This window comes from Hyperolius riggenbachi, chromosome 5, assembly GCF_040937935.1.
Source record: "Hyperolius riggenbachi isolate aHypRig1 chromosome 5, aHypRig1.pri, whole genome shotgun sequence".
Taxonomy (NCBI): Eukaryota; Metazoa; Chordata; class Amphibia; order Anura; family Hyperoliidae; genus Hyperolius; species Hyperolius riggenbachi.
The window spans coordinates 443,352,241-443,375,881 of NC_090650.1; the positions used below are offsets into that span (position 1 = coordinate 443,352,241).

General features: G+C 49.1%; 1 protein-coding gene across 2 annotated transcripts in view; it reads right to left on the reverse strand.

Annotated features, from left to right (window-relative positions):
* Positions 1-19,724, reverse strand: part of ZC3H3 (zinc finger CCCH-type containing 3) — a 367,048-nt gene extending 347,324 nt beyond the window's left edge. For both annotated transcript variants that reach the window (XM_068238126.1, XM_068238125.1), the window contains exons 1-3: positions 19,392-19,724; positions 13,318-15,013; positions 6,391-6,578 (exon numbers count right to left, since the gene is read on the reverse strand). In XM_068238126.1, coding sequence (XP_068094227.1) covers positions 6,391-6,578; positions 13,318-15,013; positions 19,392-19,695 — 2,188 coding nt within the window. In that variant the 5' untranslated portion in view covers positions 19,696-19,724. The remainder of the gene's footprint in view (positions 1-6,390; positions 6,579-13,317; positions 15,014-19,391) is intronic.
* Between the last annotated feature and the right edge of the window lie 3,917 nt (positions 19,725-23,641).

Consider the following 23,641-nt stretch of genomic DNA (forward strand, 5'->3'; position numbering starts at 1 on the left):
AGACCATCAGGGGGCGCTGTATGGCTGATATTGTGGTGAAACCCCTCCCACAAGTAACTCGGAGGACCGTGGTACTCCTGGCAGTTTCCAGTCTGTGAACCTTGATGCATTGTGGGAAATAGCTGTTTACAGCTGTTTCCAACTGCTAAAAAAGCATGCAGCAGCTACATCACATGCCAGCAGTAAAAATGTCACCATGTAATAAATGTCAGAATGTAAATCAGGGATTTAAAAGATTTTACAATGGGCAAACACGGACTAAATCATTTATACATAATTATTGTAAAAATGAAGCACGGTTTTTATTACATTATTTTCACTGGAGTTCCTCTTTAAATGTTCAGAGGGTCCTGGCACAAGCGCCGGAGGGGCATAGAGTGACCAGGGAAATATCTGCACTATCCAACGGCTCCCCCTACTGAGGGAAGGATCTAAAGGTTCTTTTTAAGGTAACAGGTATCCTTTAACATCTCCAAAGTGTTTACCAATATTCAGGACAATGACTAAAGTGTGCAGCACAAACATGTAGGTGTGAGACAGAGGTCCGTGCCCCGCCCACCACACTCTGTAGCAGAAGCTGTCATCGCCCTCACAGGAAGTGCCTCTCCCTCATCTGCTGTGATTTCTGCCTCACACAGATAATACTGAGCTTTGTCACAAGAAACAAATGTTTATTTGCAGTGTCTTTCAGTCAGAAACCTTTAGCTTTGCTATAAAGAGAATACAGAGCAGTATATAAACCGTGTGAATTCATATTATCAATTATAGATGAGCAAAACATTTTCCAAACATGCAAATATCTGCTGAAGCAGGAAGGAAACCAAGCCTTCTATCCGCCTACCTTCTTTGACGCCAGGAGGCGGGACTCTCCTATGTATGTGCCTACCTTCTCTGACGCCAGGAGAGGGAGGCGGGACTCTCCTTAGTATCTGCCTATCTTTCCTGACGCCAGGAGAGGGAGGCAGGACTCTCCTTAGTATCTGCCTACCTTCTCTGATGCCAGGAGGCGGGACTGTTCAAAGTATGTGCCTACCTTCTCTGACGACAGGAGGCGGGACTATCCTAAGTATGTGCCTACCATCTCTGACGCCAGGAGAGGGAGGCGGGACTCTCCTTAATATCTGCCTACCTTTTCTGACGCCAGGAGAGAGGTGCGGGATTCTCCTCAGTATGTGCCTACCATCTCTGACGCTAGGAGAGGAAGGCGGACTCTCCTTAGTATCTGCCTACCTTTTCTGACGCCAGGAGAGGGAGGCGGGACTCTCCTTAATATCTGCCTACCTTTTCTGATGCCAGAAGAGAGGCGCGGGACTCTCCTTAGTATGTGCCTACCTTCTCTGACGCCAGGAGAGGGAGGCGGGACTCTCCTTAGTATCTGCCTACCTTCTCTGATGCCAGGAGGCGGGACTGTTCTAAGTATGTGCCTACCTTCTCTGACGCCAGGAGAGGGAGGCGGGACTCTCCTTAATATCTGCCTACCTTTTCTGACTCCAGGAGAGAGGTGCGGGATTCTCCTCAGTATGTGCCTACCATCTCTGACGCTAGGAGAGGAAGGCGGACTCTCCTTAGTCTCTGCCTACCTTTTCTGACGCCAGGAGAGGGAGGCGGGACTCTCCTTAATATCTGCCTACCTTTTCTGATGCCAGAAGAGAGGCGCGGGACTCTCCTCAGTATGTGCCTACCATCTCTGACGCCAGGAGAGGGAGGCGGGACTCTCCTATGTGCCTACCTTCTCTGACGCCAGGAGAGGGAGGCGGGACTCTCCTTAGTATCTGCCTACCTTCTCTGACGACAGGAGGCGGGACTATCCTAAGTATGTGCCTACCATCTCTGACGCCAGGAGAGGGAGGCGGGACTCTCCTTAAAGGGAACCAGAGACGAAGCACCCTTGTGTATTTTACCATGTATATCAGTAAGAACATTAGAGAAAACACTTACCATGCTCTCTGTTTCCTCCTCACTGCTAAAAGTGTCTGTTAACAGCAGTCACAAGAATCCCAGACTGAGCAATTAAATCTGGCTTTGCTGGGAATGATTATAGCTGAGTCATTATAGCAAAGCCACAAGGGGGCAGGCTTGGGCTTGAAATAACACCACAGAATACAGACTTAGCTATAATCTTTCTGTAGCAAAGCTAGACGGAGCAGCCTGACTTCTCAGTCGGGGATTCTTATCAGACGTGATAACAGTCAGATTACACAGAGAACAATGAAACAAAGGGCAGATTAGGTGTTTACTGTCATGTTCCCACTGATTTATAAGGTAAAATACAAGAGGGTGCTTCATCTCTGGTTCTCTTTAATATCTGCCTACCTTTTCTGACGCCAGGAGAGAGGTGCGGGACTCTCCTCAGTATGTGCCTACCATCTCTGACGCTAGGAGAGGAAGGCGGACTCTCCTTAGTATCTGCCTACCTTTTCTGACGCCAGGAGAGAGGTGCGGGACTCTCCTCAGTATGTGCCTACCATCTCTGATGCCAAGAGAGGGAGGCGGGACTCTCCTCAGAATGTTGCATGCTACACAAGAAAAAGGGATGTGTGCTCTAACCAGTCAACACCTGACTTATATACTGGCTGCCTCAACTCAACTGATTAAAATGGCAAAGCGTTTGTTTGTAGTATTCACCTACCAGAATATGCAGGATCTAAAGCTACCTCCATGCTCTTCCTGCAGGAGTTGGCCCACGCAATATACATTGCATCTCAACAGGGGTGCTGCGTGTAGGCCTCCTTGTACCCCCAAGAAAGGAAGGGCAGCGCAGACACCTCCACAAGGCATCCACTGCCCAGGAGCGCTGCAACTGCCCCTCAGGGAGGAGGGAGTGAGAGAACATGGCTGGTACACCCCCTCCCAGACACGGACGATGGCTGGGGGGGGGGGGGAGAACGACCCATGCTGCCCCCCCCCCAAAAGAATAGATTCCCTACCTTTGCAAATTTTACTTACCTGTGGTGCAGATTGCATGCCCTGGGTGGTCCCCCCTGAACGTCAGCCGTGTCTTTGGGGGCGGGGGTTGTACCAGCCATGTTCTCTCGCACCACCTCCCTGAGGGGCAGTTGCGGCGCTCCCGGGCAGTGGATGCCTTGTAGAGGGGTCTGTGCTGCTCTTCATTTCTTGGGGGTACAAGTAGGCCTACACGCAGCACCCCGCGTACGAGATGAATAGGCACCAGGAGATTTGGGTGCAGGATACAGCCGGTATGTGGCTGATCCTGCTGCCGCACAAGTCCCGGGCATGTTAAATACTATTCCCCCTCCAGGCCGCCATGGATGGTGGGGAATGAAATATTGTCTTTTAAAAGTAACTTCAGCTCCGTCTTCCGATGGCGTCGAAGTTACTCCCTGTGCGCCCAAGTCTCCTGCGCTGGATTCACTGTGTTCGCAGCACCCCTGTTGAGATGCAATGTATATTGCGTGGGCCAACTCCTGCAGGAAAAGCAGGGAGATAGTTTTAGAACCTTCATATTCTGGTAGGCGAATGCCACACGCAAACGCTGTCCCATTTTAACTAGTCAATTGATTTGAGGCAGCCAGTGTTTAAGTCAGGTGTTGGCTGGTCAGAGCACACATCCCTTTTCCTTGTGCAGCATACTCTCCAAAGTGTGTGCCTACCTTCTCTGACGCCAAGAGAGGGAGGCGGGACTCTCCAAAGTGTGTGCCTACCTTCTCTTATGCCAGGAGAAGGAGGCGGGACTCTCCTCAGTATATGCCTACCTTCTCTGACGCCAGGAGATGGAGGCGGGACTCTCCTCAGTATGTGCCTACCTTCTCTGACGCCAGGAGAGGGAGGCGGGACTCTCCTCAGTATGTGCCTACCTTCTCTGACGCCAGGAGATAGAGGTGGGACTCTCCTCAGTATGTGCCTACCTTCTCTGACGCCGAGAGGGAGGCGGGACTCTCCAAAGTGTGTGCCTACCTTCTCTTATGCCAGGAGAAGGAGGCGGGACTCTCCTCAGTATATGCCTACCTTCTCTGACGCCAGGAGATGGAGGCGGGACTCTCCTCAGTATGTGCCTACCTTCTCTGACGCCAGGAGAGGGAGGCGGGACTCTCCTCAGTATGTGCCTACCTTCTCTGACGCCAGGAGAGGGAGGCGGGACTCTCCTCAGTATGTGCCTACCTTCTCTTATGCCAGGAGAAGGAGGCGGGACTCTCCTCAGTATGTGCCTACCTTCTCTGACGCCAGGAGAAGGAGGCGGGACTCTCCTCAGTATGTGCCTACCTTCTCTGACGCCAGGAGAAGGAGGCGGGACTCTCCTCAGTATGTGCCTACCTTCTCTGACGCCAGGAGATGGAGGCGGGACTCTCCTCAGTATGTGCCTACCTTCTCTTATGCCAGGAGGAGGCGGGACTCTCCTCAGTATGTGCCTACCTTCTCTTATGCCAGGAGATAGAGGTGGGACTCTCCTCAGTATGTGCCTACCTTCTCTTATGCCAGGAGAAGGAGGCGGGACTCTCCTCAGTATGTGCCTACCTTCTCTGACGCCAGGAGAGGGAGGCAGGACTCTCCTCAGTATGTGCCTACCTTCTCTTATGCCAGGAGGAGGCGGGACTCTCCTCAGTATGTGCCTACCTTCTCTTATGCCAGGAGATAGAGGTGGGACTCTCCTCAGTATGTGCCTACCTTCTCTTATGCCAGGAGAAGGAGGCGGGACTCTCCTAAGTATGTGCCTACCTTCTCTGACGCCGGGAGAGGGAGGTGGGACTCTCCTCAGTATGTGTCTACCTTCTCTGACGCCAGGAGATGGAGGCGGGACTCTCCTCAGTATGTGCCTACCTTCTCTGACGCCAGGAGAGGGAGGCAGGACTCTCCTCAGTATGTGCCTACCTTCTCTTATGCCAGGAGGAGGCGGGACTCTCCTCAGTATGTGCCTACCTTCTCTTATGCCAGGAGATAGAGGTGGGACTCTCCTCAGTATGTGCCTACCTTCTCTTATGCCAGGAGAAGGAGGCGGGACTCTCCTAAGTATGTGCCTACCTTCTCTGACGCCGGGAGAGGGAGGTGGGACTCTCCTCAGTATGTGTCTACCTTCTCTGACGCCAGGAGATGGAGGCGGGACTCTCCTCAGTATGTGCCTACCTTCTCTGACGCCAGGAGAGGGAGGCAGGACTCTCCTCAGTATGTGCCTACCTTCTCTTATGCCAGGAGGAGGCGGGACTCTCCTCAGTATGTGCCTACCTTCTCTTATGCCAGGAGATAGAGGTGGGACTCTCCTCAGTATGTGCCTACCTTCTCTTATGCCAGGAGAAGGAGGCGGGACTCTCCTAAGTATGTGCCTACCTTCTCTGACGCCGGGAGAGGGAGGTGGGACTCTCCTCAGTATGTGTCTACCTTCTCTGACGCCAGGAGATGGAGGCGGGACTCTCCTCAGTATGTGCCTACCTTCTCTGACGCCAGGAGAGGGAGGCAGGACTCTCCTCAGTATGTGCCTACCTTCTCTTATGCCAGGAGATAGAGGTGGGACTCTCCTCAGTATGTGCCTACCTTCTCTTATGCCAGGAGAAGGAGGCGGGACTCTCCTAAGTATGTGCCTACCTTCTCTGACGCCGGGAGAGGGAGGTGGGACTCTCCTCAGTATGTGTCTACCTTCTCTGACGCCAGGAGATGGAGGCGGGACTCTCCTCAGTATGTGCCTACCTTCTCTGACGCCAGGAGAGGGAGGCAGGACTCTCCTCAGTATGTGCCTACCTTCTCTTATGCCAGGAGGAGGCGGGACTCTCCTCAGTATGTGCCTACCTTCTCTTATGCCAGGAGATAGAGGTGGGACTCTCCTCAGTATGTGCCTACCTTCTCTTATGCCAGGAGAAGGAGGCGGGACTCTCCTAAGTATGTGCCTACCTTCTCTGACGCCGGGAGAGGGAGGTGGGACTCTCAGTATGTGTCTACCTTCTCTGACGCCAGGAGATGGAGGCGGGACTCTCCCCAGTATGTGCCTACCTTCTCTGACGCCAGGAGAGGGAGGCAGGACTCTCCTCAGTATGTGCCTACCTTCTCTTATGCCAGGAGGAGGCGGGACTCTCCTCAGTATGTGCCTACCTTCTCTTATGCCAGGAGATAGAGGTGGGACTCTCCTCAGTATGTGCCTACCTTCTCTTATGCCAGGAGAAGGAGGCGGGACTCTCCTTAGTATGTGCCTACCTTCTCTGACGCCGGGAGAAGGAGGTGGGACTCTCCTCAGTATGTGTCTACCTTCTCTGACGCCAGGAGATGGAGGCGGGACTCTCCTCAGTATGTGCCTACCTTCTCTGACGCCAGGAGATGGAGGCGGGACTCTCCTCAGTATGTGTCTACCTTCTCTTATGCCAGGAGGAGGCGGGACTCTCCTCAGTATGTGCCTACCTTCTCTTATGCCAGGAGAAGGAGGCGGGACTCTCCTTAGTATGTGCCTACCTTCTCTGACGCCGGGAGAGGGAGGCGGGACTCTCCTCAGACGATGCTTGGAGATGTGGACCAGCCCCCGCGGGGAGACTCTTCTCACCGTTACTGGTGACTTTACTCGCGGTGAGCTCTTCCTGAGGCTATAACGACTCTTCACAGTGTGAGATGGGAGCGGAGGAGCCTTCTTCTCTACAGGAGACCTGAAAATCGGAGGACATAGTCAGAAAGTGTGTGGGTGGAGTCAGACCTATGAATAAAAGAGGGAGGTGCAAAGTCTTCCTATGTACAGGAGACCAAGAACTAGGAGAAGATAGTCACAGAGGATCGGGTGGAGTCAAACCTATGTCAGAGAGAGAGAGGGCACTGACTGCCACGTGTCATTGAAAGGGGGACTAGAGGTCTGTTTTAAAGCCCAATTAAACCCAAAAATAAACAAGACAAAGACTAACAGCAGCCATGCCTTGGTGTTCTGAGGAGGTGTAGCAACAGGCAAAACAGCTGTCGGCACAGGTGGCTTAAAGAGGAACTCCAGCCTAAACAAACATACTGTCATTAAGTTACATTAGTTATGTTAATTAAAATAGATAGGTAATATAATCTCTTAACCACACTGTTTTAAAAGAACAGGCAAATGTTTGATTTCATGAGGGCAGCCATCTTTTTGGTTGAAAGGAGGTGACAGGGAGCATGATACACAGTTCCAACTGTCCTGTGTCCTGATCACCTCTCCCAGTTGCTAGGCAACGTAAATAAAAACATAGGAAATCCCATCATGCTTTGCACAGCATCAAGGAAAAAAGCTCGGACTTTTTTTCTTTGATGGGTGGAGCTTAGCTGAAAATGCAGCTAAAAATGATGCTTTGGTAAGAAAAACAAAGTGCTGATGCTGTGAAACTGTAAAAGAAACACCAAGCCTATTCGGTGCTGCTGAGTAGATTTTTAGTCCGGAAGTTCACTTTAATGACTAAGGAAAGACGTGTCCCTATGGGGAACGCACTGTGGGAAGGGGGGGGAAGCCTTTGGATGCTGAAACGGCTTCGTCTGTCCATCTCCAGGCACTGGGACCCCCGTAAAGCAGCTTGTCGGCAGCTTGTGCATGTGTACCGGCACAGACCTGCTTGGACTTCAGCAGGAAAAGCTGAGCCCGATGGGGTCCGTACTGCTGCGCATGTGCAAACCGCCAGTAACATGGACACCACTGCGCTTGGCATTTCCCACCTGACCCCGAGCGGGTTCGTGCTGCTGCACAGGCACAGTGCGGCCGCCCGTCAGGGGTCCTAGCATTGTATCAGACTGGGTGAGGAGGAGGGTGGAAGGCCCCTGAGGTAAGTATTGAAATACGCCTGCAGCAAACCTCACAAGATTATCAGTAATGGAGATGAAGATTGTGCGGCGCTTCCCTATGCGGTACAAACAGACAGCGGAGGCAAAATGGTATCTCACCACTGCTGTGGTCTCCCCAGATTATCTGAGGTGTACTCCACTGAGCAGTAGGAAGAAAGATGCTCATATGTGGATTAGAAGCGTCCTCGCCTCCTCCTGGACACTTGGTCACGGTGCGTTCATGGAACACAGCATGACCAAGCTTCCAGACGCAGGTGAAACGGCCGTCGCAGGTCCCACCATAGCCCCCGACCAGCCACCGCAGCTCCCACTGCTGATCTTACTACACAAGATGTCTATGCGAGTCAAGTGTATGGATTATTGACTTCTACAGGATGCAATAAACCAAGCTTGGTTCAGGACAAATGGTGCGTGTGCCTTTGTCTTCTAATCAACATATAAAACCTCACAGGATTGCTTTATTATCGACAGAGTCCTTGATAGAATTTCTGTTTCATGGGAGAAACGTGCTTGTCTCCGCCTTACAGCCTGCCTCCTATCCCGCCTGGATTTAGCTGCTGGGCGGGTCACTCAGACTACACTTCCTGAATTACAGTAGAAGACATGTGGCTGAAGGTGGTGACAGGGGGCGGTGATGAGGGTGGAGTATGGGAATAGTTTGTACGTTTGTTTGTTTTTTCCTGCACAGTTCCCCAACCACCTCATCCATATTCAGATTTATGCAAAAGAGATGGGCGGAGCTTGTGTCAGTGACTGCTGTAGTTCACAGGAAGTAGAATCCCAAAGCCTAGTAGTATTGATCAGTAAATCAGGAAATTCCAGAGCTCTTGTGACTGTACAGACAGGTGCACAGCTGCAGGCAAGCGCAGCCATCAATTCAGATTTATTTCATTTATCTTTTAAGTTTAGAAAATGCAGAGCCAAAAGTAATACTTAAAATTAAGGCTAACAATTCATTTTCAGAATTTAACTACTTAAAGTGAACCAGAGACGAAGCACCCTCATGTATTTTACCATATATATCAGTGGGAACAGAGAAATCACCTACCCTGCTCTCTGTTTCATTCTGCACTGCACAGCTTGTTTCTTATCAGCCCTGATAAAATCCTGACTGAGCATTCAGTCTGGCTTTGCTATAATGACTCAGCTATAATGATTCCTGAGCAGAGCCAGCAGGGGGCAGGCTTGGACTTGAAAAGACATGAGAGAACACAGACTGAGCTATAAATATTCCTGAGCAAAGCCAGACTGAATGCTCAGCTGGGGATTTTATCAGGGCTGATTAGAAGCAAGCTGTGCAGTGCAGAATGAAACAGAGAGCAGGGTAGGGGTTTTCTCTAATGTTCCCACTGATATATATGGTAAAATACATGAGGGTGCTTCCTCTCTGGTTCCCTTTAAACAATACCAGTTACGTGGCAGCCCTGCTGGTCTATTTGGCTGCAGTAGTGCCTGAACACCACCAGAAACAAGCATGCAGCTAATTCTGTTAGATCTGACAATAATGTCAGAAACACTGATATGCTGCATGTTTGTTCAGGGGCTATGGCTAATAGTATTAGAGGCAGAGGATCAGCAGGATAGGGAGGCAAATGGTGTTGCTTAAAAGTAAATAAATATGGCAGCCTCCATATCCCTCTCACTTCAGGTTCCCTTTCAGTCTTGGATTTAGTGGGACTTTGAACAGATGTAAATGATGGTTTTATTTATAAAGCTGTGCTGAATTGTGCGGGGTCTGTGAATTATCCATATTGCCTATATTAGTCCATTGAAACGTGCCAAGAACGATGCTGATACTACTGCTCTAGACCCTGTCATTCTTGTTTATGTGCACAAGAGGGCAGCATTGTGCTAAAGATCATCTTACATAAGCATATGGATACCGATTTAAAGGGCAACTGAAGTGAGAGGTAAATGGAGGCTGACACATTTATTTTCTTTCAAACAATACCAGTTGCCTGGCTGTGCTCCTAGTCTATTTGGCTGCAGTAATGACTGAATCACACCTAAAACAAGCATGCAGCTAATCTTGTCAGATAATAATAATGGCAGTATTTGTATAGCGCCTTTCTCCTGTCGGACTCAAAGCGCTTGCGAGGCAGCCACTAGAGCGCACTCAGTAGGCAGTAGCAGTGTTAGGGAGTCTTGCCCAATGAACTCCTTACTGAATTACTGGCTTACTGAACAGGCAGAGCCGAGATTCGAACCCAGGTCTCCCATGTCAGAGGCAGAGCCCTTAACCAGTACACCATCCAGCCACTGATCTGACAATAATGACAGAAACACCTGATCTGCTGCATGCTTGTTCAGGGGCCATGGCTAATGGTATTAGAGGCAGAGGATCAGCAGGGCTGCCAGGCAACTGGTATTGCTTAAAAGGAAATAAATATGGCAGCCTCCATATACCTCTCACTACAGTTGTCCTTTAATTACAATCTGCTCACAATATCGATTTTTAAAAAATCTAAAGAAATTGTCTGAATGGCTTTATGCTAAATAAATAAATGATTTCACTTTTATTACTTTGCTATTATATTTACCTTGAAAGTTACCAAAATCAAATGCATCTTGCTAAAATGTCAATTCCATCCAAATATTTACTGTATAAAATGACACCTGAAGTAAGAGATACATGGAGGCTGCCATATTTATTCCTTTTAAACAATACCAGTTGCCTGGCAGCCCTGCTGATCTATTTAAAGTTGAAGAGAAATCGAGAGCCCAATATGGTTAGTATGTCAAAATTGATTGGATAAATGAAACAGTGAGATGGTAATACTCACAAACACGGGTTACCACCTAGGTAACCACTCATTAGGCAGGTGAGGAGATTAGACCTGTCCTCACTCAGGATTAAGAAGTCGCTCTCTGTAGATAGGAAGAAAGGGGGTAGATCACCCCTCCACCTGGGGTGGACTCAAATATATTGGTAGGTGAACAGAGGCGCCAGAAGGATAAAAGTACATAAACAATTTTAAAAAATTGCTGGGAGGAAGTGGTGGACTCGCCTCCCTTAAAGCAGACACCAAGGACTGTAAATATATAGATATACACATTTATTGAAAATACCCCAAAGATGCAACGCGTTTCGCGGGCACAGCCCACTTCTTCAGGCAATAAGCAGGGGATAAACAACAGCAATTCAGTTATAGCAAGCAGAGCACCTCTGGGGTGAGGTGCTCTGAGGTGCTCTGCTTGCTATAACTGAATTGCTGTTGTTTATCCCCTGCTTATTGCCTGAAGAAGTGGGCTGTGCCCGCGAAACGCGTTGCATCTTTGGGGTATTTTCAATAAATGTGTATATCTATATATTTACAGTCCTTGGTGTCTGCTTTAACGGAGGCGAGTCCACCATTTCCTCCCAGCAATTTTTTTTAAAAGTTTATGTACTTTTATCCTTCTGGCGCCTCTGTTCACCTACCAATATACTGCTGATCTATTTGGCTGCAGTAATGCCTGAATCACAGCAGAAACAAGCCTGCGGATAATGCAGTCACACGTCAGTCATAGACACCTGATCTGCTGCATGCTTGTTCAGGGGCTGTGGCTAAATGTATCAGAGGCAGGGGATGAGTGTGGGAGTGTGTTTGGGCGGAGCTACAAACAGCAAATCAGATTTCACCCATTCAAGTCAACGGAAAAAATGTAAAAGGCTGCCATTCTCACAGTAATCAAGCCAGAGTCCCCACACTTGGCACAGTTGGTCACTTGGTGACTGAGGTTACAAATCCAGGAAAAGTGGGCGGAGCATAAAACAGCCAATCAAATTTCAGCCATTCATTTTAAATGGGAAAATGTAAACTGCAGCCATTCTTAGACTGTTAATCGCAGGGTTCGTTTTGTACCGCGTAATCGAGCCGCTGATGGCTCAATTGATAATTTCCGACCTGTCCGATGCCTCACCGGATCGATTCCCCGCTCGATACCGCAGGCAGGACAATAGTAAAAAACGAAAAGAAGATAAAAAGCCGCCCGCGGGGATGAGCGTGGACGCGCTGGAATCTATCGCGCGGCTCGATACGCGGTTCAAAACGAACAGTGTATTCCCAGCATAAAGGGGCCTGTATATGACTGGAGCTTCCTGTTTGATCGACTGCTCGATTTGACCATTTTATCAGATTGTCTGAGAATGGATTGCGTTCCATTCTGCTCGATTGATGGAAATTGGCTGATATCTGCCTGAATTGGCAAATGTACTCGATTGAGCAGGGTGGAAAATATCGGTGCATCGTCAAGGAATTGGCTATTGTTCACATGATTTCGATCGCCACAGAATCGATTTTTGGTTACAGAACTCTGTTCCAATGAATTGGTGAGAGAGAATCGGCAGGATCTCGCTCGCAGTGTGTGGGCCACTGGTCAATTTACTTTGGATTGACCGCACTGTTGTTGACAGTCCAATAAAGCTTAACCCCTCGATAGAAAAAACAGGTAATGTATGGACACCTTTATTTTACCCATCAGGCCCTCTAGTGGTGATGAGGTGTCACTGCCCGGTACCCCAGGTGTGACCCCACTACAGACATTATACCCTTTCTTTCAAAGATTACTTTTTAAAGGATACCCGAGGTGACATGATGAGATAGACATGTGTATGTACAGTGCCAGGCACACAAATAACTAGGCTGTGCTCCTTTTTTTCTTTCTCTGCCTGAAAGAGTTAAACATCAGGTATGTAAGTGTCAGTTCCTGTCAGAGTCAGGACTGAAAGTTGCTTCTGAGAGCAGGAAAGAGATAAAAAGGGTCAATAGTTCAGAGATTTTAGCTCTGGCATAGTACAATGAATTTGTCTTTGAGCAAAAGCAAAAAACAGTAAAAACTTAAAAAGTAGATTTAAATATAAAATAAAACTGTGGAATATCTTAAACAGTCATTTTAAGAGAAGGAGGATAGATACAATTGTTTATTTCATTCGTTTATGTTCACCTTGGGTGTCCTTTAAATTACGCTACATACAGATATCCAACTTCTGATGGCCCAAATGACTGTTCCTGACCATTTGACTGCCAGTGTGATAAGCAACCAGCCAGACCGGTTATTTTTGACCAAATGACAGGGCATTTGGTTAAAAATATCCAGTCTAACACAGGAGTCCACTGCCTCCAGCCTCCCCTCCCCTCTCCATAGTACAGCACACACCACTCAACCAAGATAAATGCGTGTGAACTGTCACTGCCTGGCTGCATACTGTCAGCTGAAATGATCACAAATGGTTATTTTGGTTGGCAGAAGATATGTCAGTATATGGTGTTATTTTCGTTGTTATGACAAGTGATAGACCTTCTGCTGAAAAGTCCTGAAAAAGATCATATCAGCTGAGGATTGACCCATACTGTAAAAATGCCTCACTCTATCTGGCCCTAGATATAAGAATCTGTCAACCTTTCCCCATAAAACACAACCTTCAAACCTCTGCAGCCAGGGTTCCAGAAACCTTCTACACCTACAATAACACTTAGGTTTGAAAATTCCATGGTTCTTTGGCACCCTCTCCAGCAAGTGGTGCCCCAGGAAACTGCCCAATCTGCCCATGCCTAAAAAGGGCCCTGCAGCAAACAGTAGTGTTTAACCACCCACCCCACAGTAGCAGTATACCTGGAAGTGCTCCTCCTCCTCACTAGCTTGGTCCGGCTCTTGATCTTGTAGCTGGAGTTTGTGGCATCTCTGAAAGACTCAGCAGTCCTCACAGAAGGTGCCACCTTAGAGTACAGGGATTGTGACCCTGGCCTCTGCACAGTCCTGTGAACAGCAGCCTGGCCAGGAGTTGGGGGTGCAGAGGTTGAAGGTTCCGCTTTCCACTTATAGCGATTTTTGGGGGAAGCCTTTTGCTGGGACACCTTCTTCCCTTTTGGAAAGTTTGGTGCCGGTGGAGATTTGACCCTCTCCAGATTCCCACTCTTTCCGACAGGACTGGGTCTTTTCCCGGGAAGGTTTGTTTTGGAAGAGGCCACCCAGGTGTATTTAGTCCGCACGGATTTTGAGGGCCTGGCAGGTGTCGCAGCTGGTAAGGTACTTTTAGGTAGATTTGGGGAAGGGGAACTGGAGATGGGTCGTTTCTTGGTAGCACCACGATCCGAGACGGTCGCAACAGATTTCGTAAGAGCAGCAGAAGGCTTCTTAGAAGGTGGCAGTGTTTTGGTAGATCCCTGAGCTGGGCTCCTAACCTCCTCGGAGGTCCATGTAAGCTTTCCCTGGGCTGTTTTGGTAGATCCGTGAGCTGAGCTCCTAACGTCTTGGGAGGTCCATGAAAGCTTTCCCTGGGGTGTTTTGGAAGCTCCCTGAGCTGGGCTCCTAACGTCCTGGGAGGGCCATGAAAGCTTTCCCTGGGCTGTTTTGGTAGATCCGTGAGCTGAGCTCCTAACGTCCTGGGAGGTCCATGAAAGCTTTCCCTGGGCTGTTTTGGTAGATCCGTGAGCTGAGCTCATAACGTCCTGGGAGGTCCATGAAAGCTTTCCCTGGGGTGTTTTGGTAGATCCGTGAGCTGGGCTCCTAACATCCTGGGAGGGCCATGTAAGCTTTTCCTGGGGTGTTTTGGTAGATCCGTGAGCTGGGCTCCTAACGTCCTGGGAGGTCCATGTAAGCTTTCCCTGGGCTGTTTTGGTAGATCCGTGAGCTGGGCTCCTAACGTCCTGGGAGGTCCATGAAAGCTTTCCCTGGGGTGTTTTAGTAGATCCGTGAGCTGGGCTCCTAACGTCCTGGGAGGTCCATGAAAGCTTTTCCTGGGGTGTTTTGGTAGATCCGTGAGCTGGGCTCCTAACATCCTGGGAGGTCCATGTAAGCTTTCCCTGGGGTGCCGTCCTGGAAGACGACTCTTGTGCACTTGCCCTCGTTCTGTTGCCCCAATCTGCAGAGGTAGACGGCAGAGCTGGATTGTCTCTAGCCATGGCAGGTTGGCATTTCGTTTTAGGCACTACGACTGTTTTATGATTGATGAATGAGAGGTTTCCCGACATTGCCGGATTGCTGAGGGTTCCCGACTTTGGTAGGTTGTAGTCCGTGGTAGCTTTGTGCACGTGTCCCCCCACCGGGAAGCGTGGGGCGTGGCTTGAGGGATTCACCACGGGAGGGGGCACTGTGAGCTCTGCTGGAGTCCGATTTACCAGGGAATACTGCGCCCTCCAGGTCTTATTCTGCCCAGGCTGCCGGGGTTGGTACCCTGTCGTAGCTGCTGCCCCGCGGAACGTCCTCTGAGGCCTGTACTGAGGCTGGGATGGGTTCCGCCATCTTAAATGTGCTGGTGCCACAGGAGCGGGGGCATCTCCATGTACGTGCTTGTGCCTGCTAATAAGACCTGCCAGACACAAGACATGTTCATTGAACAGGTGTTAGAGAGGACACTACATTCTAGTGAACAAATACAGTAGAAGCTCGTTATAGTAAAACTGCAATATAGTAAAATGCTGGATATAGTAAACTCGACCGTCAGGTCACAGCAAGTGTGTCTGTATACATATACCATGTATGACCAATTCTGATATAGTAAACAACTTTTCCTGGTCCCTTGGAGTTTGCTACAAAGGGATTTGACTCCCTCTATGACCCTCCCCCATGGCCATTCTCCCCCTGTGCCCTTCCCCCATGGCCTCTCTCCCCCAGGACCCCTCCCCCATGACATTTCTCCCCTGTTATCATACACCTTTGGGACTCCTCCGAAGGCTTCAGAAGTACTGGTATACTCCCGCGTGTATCCAAAGACGAGCCAAACGGTACTGCATAGTACAGACTCTCCTGTGGGCAGGATAGATCTGCAAGTCTTAGGAGGTACTCAGGGATATGAGTGCTTCCCAAGGCAGCGCCAGGAGTATCATAGGCGTATTCACCTTCCAGTACAAATAACTTGAACGGGGCCCGGCAGACAAACATCTAAAAAAGCCACGGCCAAACTTCGGTGCAGGGTGAAGGGGAAAGACAGCTCACCCTGTACCTGGAGAAAGGCCAGAGTAGCTTAATGCTATTCCCCTTCCAATTGTTGAAACCTGGGAGGGGGGGGGGGGGGGGGGGGGCACGTAATTTGGACAATATTTCAAACACACTCAAAAGAACGGGGAACCAAAGTTCTCTTATTTATTCTTCATACTTTATCTCTTCAGATTGCGGATAATAAGACTCTCTTGTAGCCCATTCAGCTATGGGATCCAGTGTTCTCCCCAGGCTCTTTTAGCTGGGCGCTCCACCCGGCTAGTTTTGGTGAGCACCCGGCTGTCATCAGCTCACCTCCTCCTATGCTGTAAGCAGAGTTGTGCAGAAAAAGCGCATGTCCAGCATTGTCTCATCTCGCCCCATCCTGCTATTTTTTCCTGCCACCAGGCTACTATTTGATGCCAGCCGGCTGGAAAAAAAAATCTAGGGAGAACACTGGGATCACCGCTGATTGCAGCTTCATTCTAGACTGCAGATTGCGGCTAGGAGCTTGACGTAGGTCCACGGATGTTCTGTATACGGTGTGCCTCTGAGGAAGCGGCTGTAGGCCGTGAAACATGTGTCAGGCATTTTGTGATGTGAAGTGAAGGTCTAATGTTGTATCTACACATATTATCTGCAATCTGAAGAGATAACGTATGAAGAATAAATAAGAGAACTTTGGTTCATAAAAAAACTGTTTTTTTTAGTGTTTGAAATATTGTATATTTTGGGGTGGGACCGCACCATTTTTTATTGTGTCAGTGCTACTTAATTTGGACACCGGCTATTACCAGTGGCCTTATTACCTCGTCCAGCAATCTCCAGTGCCCAAATCATAAGCGCAGCTCTGCGCTAAAATTAGCTCCCTCATTACAGCGGTGGAGCGACAGCATAGAAAGTGAGAAGCTGGAGGGCCTATGGGATCCAGAGAATACCCTCTACATGGCGAACACAGTAAATGCAGCGCTGGACACTTGGGCGCAGCAGCGCAGGAGACTTGGGCGCAGCCGGCACCACCGTAGGCCGTAATAGGAACTATAGCTATCGCAGGCACAGGGAGTAACTTCAGCGCCGTCAGAAGACTACTACCACTATCCATGTCGGCCTGGAGGGGGAATAGTAATTAACACGGCCCGGACTTGTGCGGCAGCAGGATCAGCCATATACTGGCTGTGTCCTGCGCCCAAGTCTCCGGCGCCATTCTCTCTCGTACGCCTACATGGGGGAGTATCTAACGATTTCTCATCCTACTTCAGGTTCAGTTTCACCAACTTTCCAGTAGAAATAACGACCAACAGTTTCCCTATGAGGATTCCCCGGGGTTTAACTCAAGCATACTAACTCCCACAGCCCCCCCTCACCTCCCCCCTCATACCCCTCTCCCCCTGTCACCCGTACCCCTCTCTCTGGGCCACCCCCACCCTCCCCCCTCATACAATATCTATAAAGCTTTATTGGCAGGACCAAATACATTCAGCATTGCCAAAGCAAAACTAAGCAATAAATGATACAGGATGTCAAGAAAACCTAATATGCAGTGGGTAGGGGAGTAACAGCTAAAACTTAACACTCCTTCCATTCAGCCGCCGTTCTCCTGTAATCCTTCCCGGTCTTCTCCGCAAATCAGACTCCTCTCCTGGCTTGTATTCCGGACATACTGCACCGCGCATGCGCAGTATGTCCTTCCTGCTTTTCCGTGGCTGAGCATAATGGTTGCTTTGTCATTATGCACGGCCACGGAGAAGCAGGAAGGACATACTACACGTGTGCCGCATTATGTCCGGAATACAAGTCAGGAGAGTCGTGTGACTTGCAGAGAAGACCAGGAAGGATTACAGGAGAACGGCTGCTGACTGAGTGTAACGGAATGAGCGGTAACTATTAGCTCTTACTTCCCTACCACCTGCATATTAGATTTTTTTGTCATGTGTTATCCTTTAACATGGGGAGGGGGGGGGGATTGTGGGAATAGAGGGTTAAGATATACAGTCTATAGGGGTGTGGAGATTGTAAGGGACAGTATAAGGGGCGGGGATATACAGTCCATAGGGGTGAGGAGGGTATGATTGGCAGTATTAAGGGTATACAGTCCATAGGGGTGTGGAGGTTGCAGGGGACAGTATGGGGGGCTGGGATATACAGTCCATAGGGGTGTGGAGGTTGTAAGGGACAGTATAGGGGTAGGGATATACAGTCCATAGGGGTGAAGAAGGTATGGGGGGCAGTATTAGGGATATACAGTCCATAGGGGTGAGGAGGGTATGGGGGGCAGTATTAGAGGTATACAGTCCATAGGGGTGTGGAGGTTATGATTGGCAGTATTCGGGGTATATAGTCCATAGGGGTGAGGAAGGTATGGGGGGCAGTATTAGGGATATACAGTCCATAGGGGTGAGGAGGGTATGGGGGGGGCAGTATTAGGGATATACAGTCCATAGGGGTGAGGAAGGTATGGGGGGCAGTATTAGGGATATACAGTCCATAGGGGTGAGGAGGGTATGGGGGGGCAGTATTAGGGATATACAGTCCATAGGGGTGAGGAAGGTATGGGGGGGCAGTATTAGGGATATACAGTCCATAGGGGTGAGGAAGGTATGGGGGGCAGTATTAGGGATATACAGTCCATAGGGGTGAGGAGGGTATGGGGGGGCAGTATTAGGGATATACAGTCCATAGGGGTGAGGAAGGTATGGGGGGCAGTATTAGGGATATACAGTCCATAGGGGTGAGGAGGGTATGGGGGGGGCAGTATTAGGGATATACAGTCCATAGGGGTGAGGAAGGTATGGGGGGCAGTATTAGGGATATACAGTCCATAGGGGTGAGGAGGGTATGGGGGGCAGTATTAGGGATATACAGTCCATAGGGGTGAGGAGGGTATGGGGGGCAGTATTAGAGGTATACAGCAGTGTTGCCAACTCATCCCTTTAAATACAGACGCTTATGAATTATACATGTCCCGTGGCTAGTTAGATGCAGTTTAGGCACTGATTATGTGTGAGAAGCCCCAGAACCTGTATAACTTAGATGTGTCAGTATTTAAAGGGATGAGTTGGCAACCCTGGTATACAGTCCATAGGGGTGTGGAGGGTATGATTGGCAGTATTCGGGGTATATAGTCCATAGAGGTAACGAAGGTATGGGGGTCAGTATTAGGGATAAACAGTCCATAGGGGTGTGGAGGTTGTAAGGGACAGTATGGGGGCTGGGGTGTATAGTCCATAGGGGAGGTTGTAGGGGACAGTATGGGGAGCTGGAATATACAGTGCATAGAGCTGAGGAGGGTATACTGGGCAGTATGAAGGGTATACAGTCCATAGGGGTGAGGAGGGTATGATTGGCAGTATTAGGGGTATACAGTCCATAGGGGTGTGGAGGTTGTAGGGGACAGTATGGGGGCTGGGATATACAGTGCATAGAGCTGAGGAGGGTATACTGGGCAGTATGAAGGGTATACAGTCCGTAGGGGTGAAGAGGGTATGATTGGCAGTATTAGGGGTATACAGTCCATAGGGGTGAGGAGGTTGTAGGGGACAGTATGGGATGGCTGGTATATACAGTACATAGGGGTGTGGAGGTTGTAGGGGACAGTATGGGGGCTGGTATATATAGTACATAGGGGTGAGGAGGTTGTAGGGGATAGTATGGGGGGCAGTATTAGGGATATACAGTCCATAGGGGAGGGGGGTATAGGGGGCAGTATAAACAGTCCATGGGGTATGTTCCCCTCAGTTGGTGGCATACCCCCCCAGGCCAGCCCCTCTTACCCTGCAGCTGCTGGATCTGCCTCCTCAGGCTCTCCCTCTCCTCCGCCATGTCTGCTGCTTGTGTGATCTCCGTCACCAGCGCTGCGCCGCCGTTACCCCCTAACAGCTGCCGGGCGGCCATATTGGAATCTGGCAGACGCCCAAAGCCCGGGCGGCTGACCATCCACAGCGGCTCCTCGCACCGCGCACAGTCCCGGCTCGCCTTGCCCCGCCCCCCGCACACAGCGGAGCGGCTCCAAGCGCCGCCTCCCTCCGTCTCCGCTGCGGCGGAACTCCGCCCAGCCCGTCTGCCAGCTTCCAACATGGCGGAGCCCGGCTGCGCGGGAGGGTCACGTGACGCAGCCTGCTGCCCGTATCCTGGCAACCAGGCAAACAGCTGGAGCACGTCACGTGAGCTGCCAGAGGCGCCAGCAGCTGTCACACGTGTCATGCCTGGCCTCCTGTGCTGAACTACAAGACCCAGCATTACATGGCAGCACAAATCCTAGAGAAAAACCCCATGTACATTGATAGGCTGGGCTGATCAGAGCCAAATCCTCCAATATTCCTAAAGGTGGCCACTAACAATGCAATATGGCGATCAATCGTTATTAATGGACGAAAATCTAACCAATCCGATCATATTAATGAAATCGATACGATTTTCAGATCAATCTCGTAAAACTGATCAGATTGGTTAGGGGAATTGTCCGCTAGTGGTCCCAAAAAAATAATTTCCAAATAATAATTTGTAAACAATTGTTCAGCAAATTGTATTGTTAGTGGTGGCCTTAAAGGGAACCTGAAGTGAGTAAAATTATTTAAAGGTAACCTGTACTGAGTAAAATTATTTCAAATAAACACATGAGGTAACTTCAGATGAACATTACATAGTTACCTCGCCATCAGTTCCTCTCAGAAGCTCACCATTTTCTTCTGACAATGATCCCTTCCAGTTCTGACAATATTTTGTCAGAAATGAAATATATCAGTTGCTGTCAGTTATATATTAGTTGCTGTCAGTTACAGCTGAGAGGAGAACTGATGTACCAGGTAATGTCCATGTTTCCCTATGGCTCAAGTGGGCGATGTTACAGTTTAACTGTGTGCTGACCAGAAAGCCGTTATGGAGTAATGGGCATTTTCAAAATGGAGGACAGAAAATTTCATTGATCACAGTGGACGAACAGGACGCAGGAGAGGAGAAAGAGATTAATAAGTAGAGTACACGGAAGGTAAGTATGACTTGTGCATGTTTATTTTGACTTTTAATTTTCAGTTCAGGTTTTCTTTAAAATAAACATGACGTAGCTGCAAATTAATATTACATACTAACCTCACCATCAGTTCCTCTCAGAAGCTCACCATTCTCTCCTTACAGTGATCCCTTCCAGTTCTGACAATATTTTGTCAGAACTGAAATATACCAGTTGCTGTTAGTTATATATCAGTTGCTTTCAGTTATAACTGAATGTGCAAGGTAATATCCATGTTTCCCCGTGGCTCAAGTGGGTGATATTACAGTTTAACAGTGTGCTGACCAGGAAGCTGTTAGGGGGTAATGGCCATTTTTAAAATGGAGGACGGAGAATTCCATTGATCAAAGTGGAAAAATGGGACGCAGGAGAGGAGAAAGAGTTGGAGGAGTAGACTACACAGGAGGTAAGTATGACCTGTGTATGGTTATTTTGACTCTTTATTTTCAGTTCAGGTTCTCTTTAAAGCAGTGCAAGCTAGACTTTGTACATACCTCCCAACTTTTTGAGATAAGAAAGACGGATACGTTAAAACACGCCCCTGCCACAGCCCTGATCACGCGACCACCTAGTCATGCTTACCACTAAATATTCATAAGCAAAAGATGTAATTTTAGAATTTAAACCACACTGGTCTGAATCACACCAGGAACAAGCATGCAGCTAATCTTGTCACACCTGACAATAATGTCAGAAACACCTGATCTGCTGCATGCTTGTTCAGGGGCTATGGCTAAAAGTATTAGAGGCAGAAGATCAGCAGGACAGCCAGGCAACTGGTATCAGGAAATAAATATGGCAGGCTCCATATACCTCTCACTAGTAGTTGCCCTATATATCAATTTCAAGGATGGGAATAAAGTTTACAGTCAATAAAACACATTTTGCAGTAGAAAAATACATATATTTACACAGATCCGTACATCAGCAGGGGCAAACATAGGATTTTCAAGGGGGGGATTCCAAAAAGGTCTCCCTCAGCCACAGACACTGCAGTATAATAATATGGTAGGACATCATGCTGGGTACACATAATGCAATTTCCCATCTGACTCACAGGATCTAACAATTATTTCCTAAATATCCAATCTGCTCCCGATCGTAAACGGGATCTATCAGGAGCAATTTAGATACAGATAATAATGAGGACAGCTGACATTGGTAATGAAGGGGAAAGTGAAGCATTCACACATCAGGGCACAGGGCTGTGCTCATACCTGTTAAGTTCCCCAGAGCTTCTCCATGCTCTGTACACACTGCTGCTCTATGCTCTGTACACACGCTGCTGCTCCATGCTCTGTACACATGCTGCTGCTCCATGCTCTGTACACATGCTGCTGCTCCATGCTCTGTACACACGCTGCTGCTCCATGCTCTGTACACACGCTGCTGCTCCATGCTCTGTACACACGCTGCTGCTTCATGCTCTGTACACACGCTGCTGCTTCATGCTCTGTACACACGCTGCTGCTCCATGCTCTGTACACACGCTGCTGCTTCATGCTCTGTACACACGCTGCTGCTCCATGCTCTGTACACACGCTGCTGCTTCATGCTCTGTACACACGCTGCTGCTTCATGCTCTGTACACACGCTGCTGCTTCATGCTCTGTACACACGCTGCTGCTCCATGCTCTGTACACACGCTGCTGCTCCATGCTCTGGACACACACTGCTGCTCCATGCTCTGTACACACACTGCTGCTCCATGCTCTGTACACACGCTGCTGCTTCATGCTCTGTACACACGCTGCTGCTTCATGCTCTGTACACACGCTGCTGCTCCATGCTCTGTACACACGCTGCTGCTCCATCCAATGTCAACTGTAGCAGGGAAATAAAGGGGGCAGTGCTGTGAGCTGCAGGATGCCTGCAGATATTCTGGTGTCTCAACTCATGCCTGTCCCCAGACACTGCACTGGCCCTGGTCTGAGGGGGGATTCTGGGCAGCTGTAATATCCCCCTGCGTTTGCCTATGATCAGTCCTGAAATAGGGACAAATAAAGAATAAAGAGGGACAGAGGAATTTGGTTCCCAAAGAGGGAATGTCACTTTGAAAAAGGGACAGTTTGGAGCTATGTTTGTAGCAGCCCAGCCAGAGGTTTGTAGAGAATAAGCCCCGTCCTGCAGCTGTGTAATGTGACTGAATGGCAGCGGTTGTCACCACAAAGCGAATCCGCAAATGGCAGCAATGTGCTCACTGCACAACACAAAATATTCTCATATCAAGCCTGACAGCCCCTAATATACAGTATTAATGTCTGGGGCAGGCAACCCATTACCCCCCCAACCCCCCCCCCCCCCCCCCCCCCCCCGGCCGCCTGTGCCGGGCACCTAGAGTGACCAGACGCCCTCCTACAAGAGGACATGTCCTCCTTTTTAACTCGGTTTCCTCCATCCTTCAGGCATTCCAAAATTTAATAAATATGTCCTCCTTTCACAGAATCATGGACAGAGTTGGCCATGTTTTACTAATTACATATTACATATAGTGCCAACACTCCCATTAAAGAGAACCTGAAATAAAAAGTCAAAATAACCATACACAGGCCATACTTACCTCCTGTGTAGTCTACTCACCAATCTCTTTCTCCTCTCCTGCGTCCCATGTGTCCTCTGTGATCAATGGAATTCTCCATCCTCCATTTTAAAAATCACCATCACCCCATAACAGCTTCCTGGTCAGCACACTGTTACACTGTAATATCACCCACTTGAGCCATAGGGAAACATGGATATTACTTTGAACATTCAGTTGTAACTGACAGCTGCTGATATATAACTGACAGCAACTGGTATATTTCAGTTCTGACAAAATCTTGTCAGAACTGGAAGGGATCACTGTCAGAAGAAAATGGTGAGCTTCTGAGAGGAGCTGACAGTGAGGTTAGTACAGGCGTGGGCAACCTCGGCCCTCCAGCTGTTGAGGAACTACAAGTCCCACACTGCATTGCAGGAGTCTGACAGCCACAGTCATAACTCATAAAGGCAAATGCATTGTGGGATTTGTAGTTC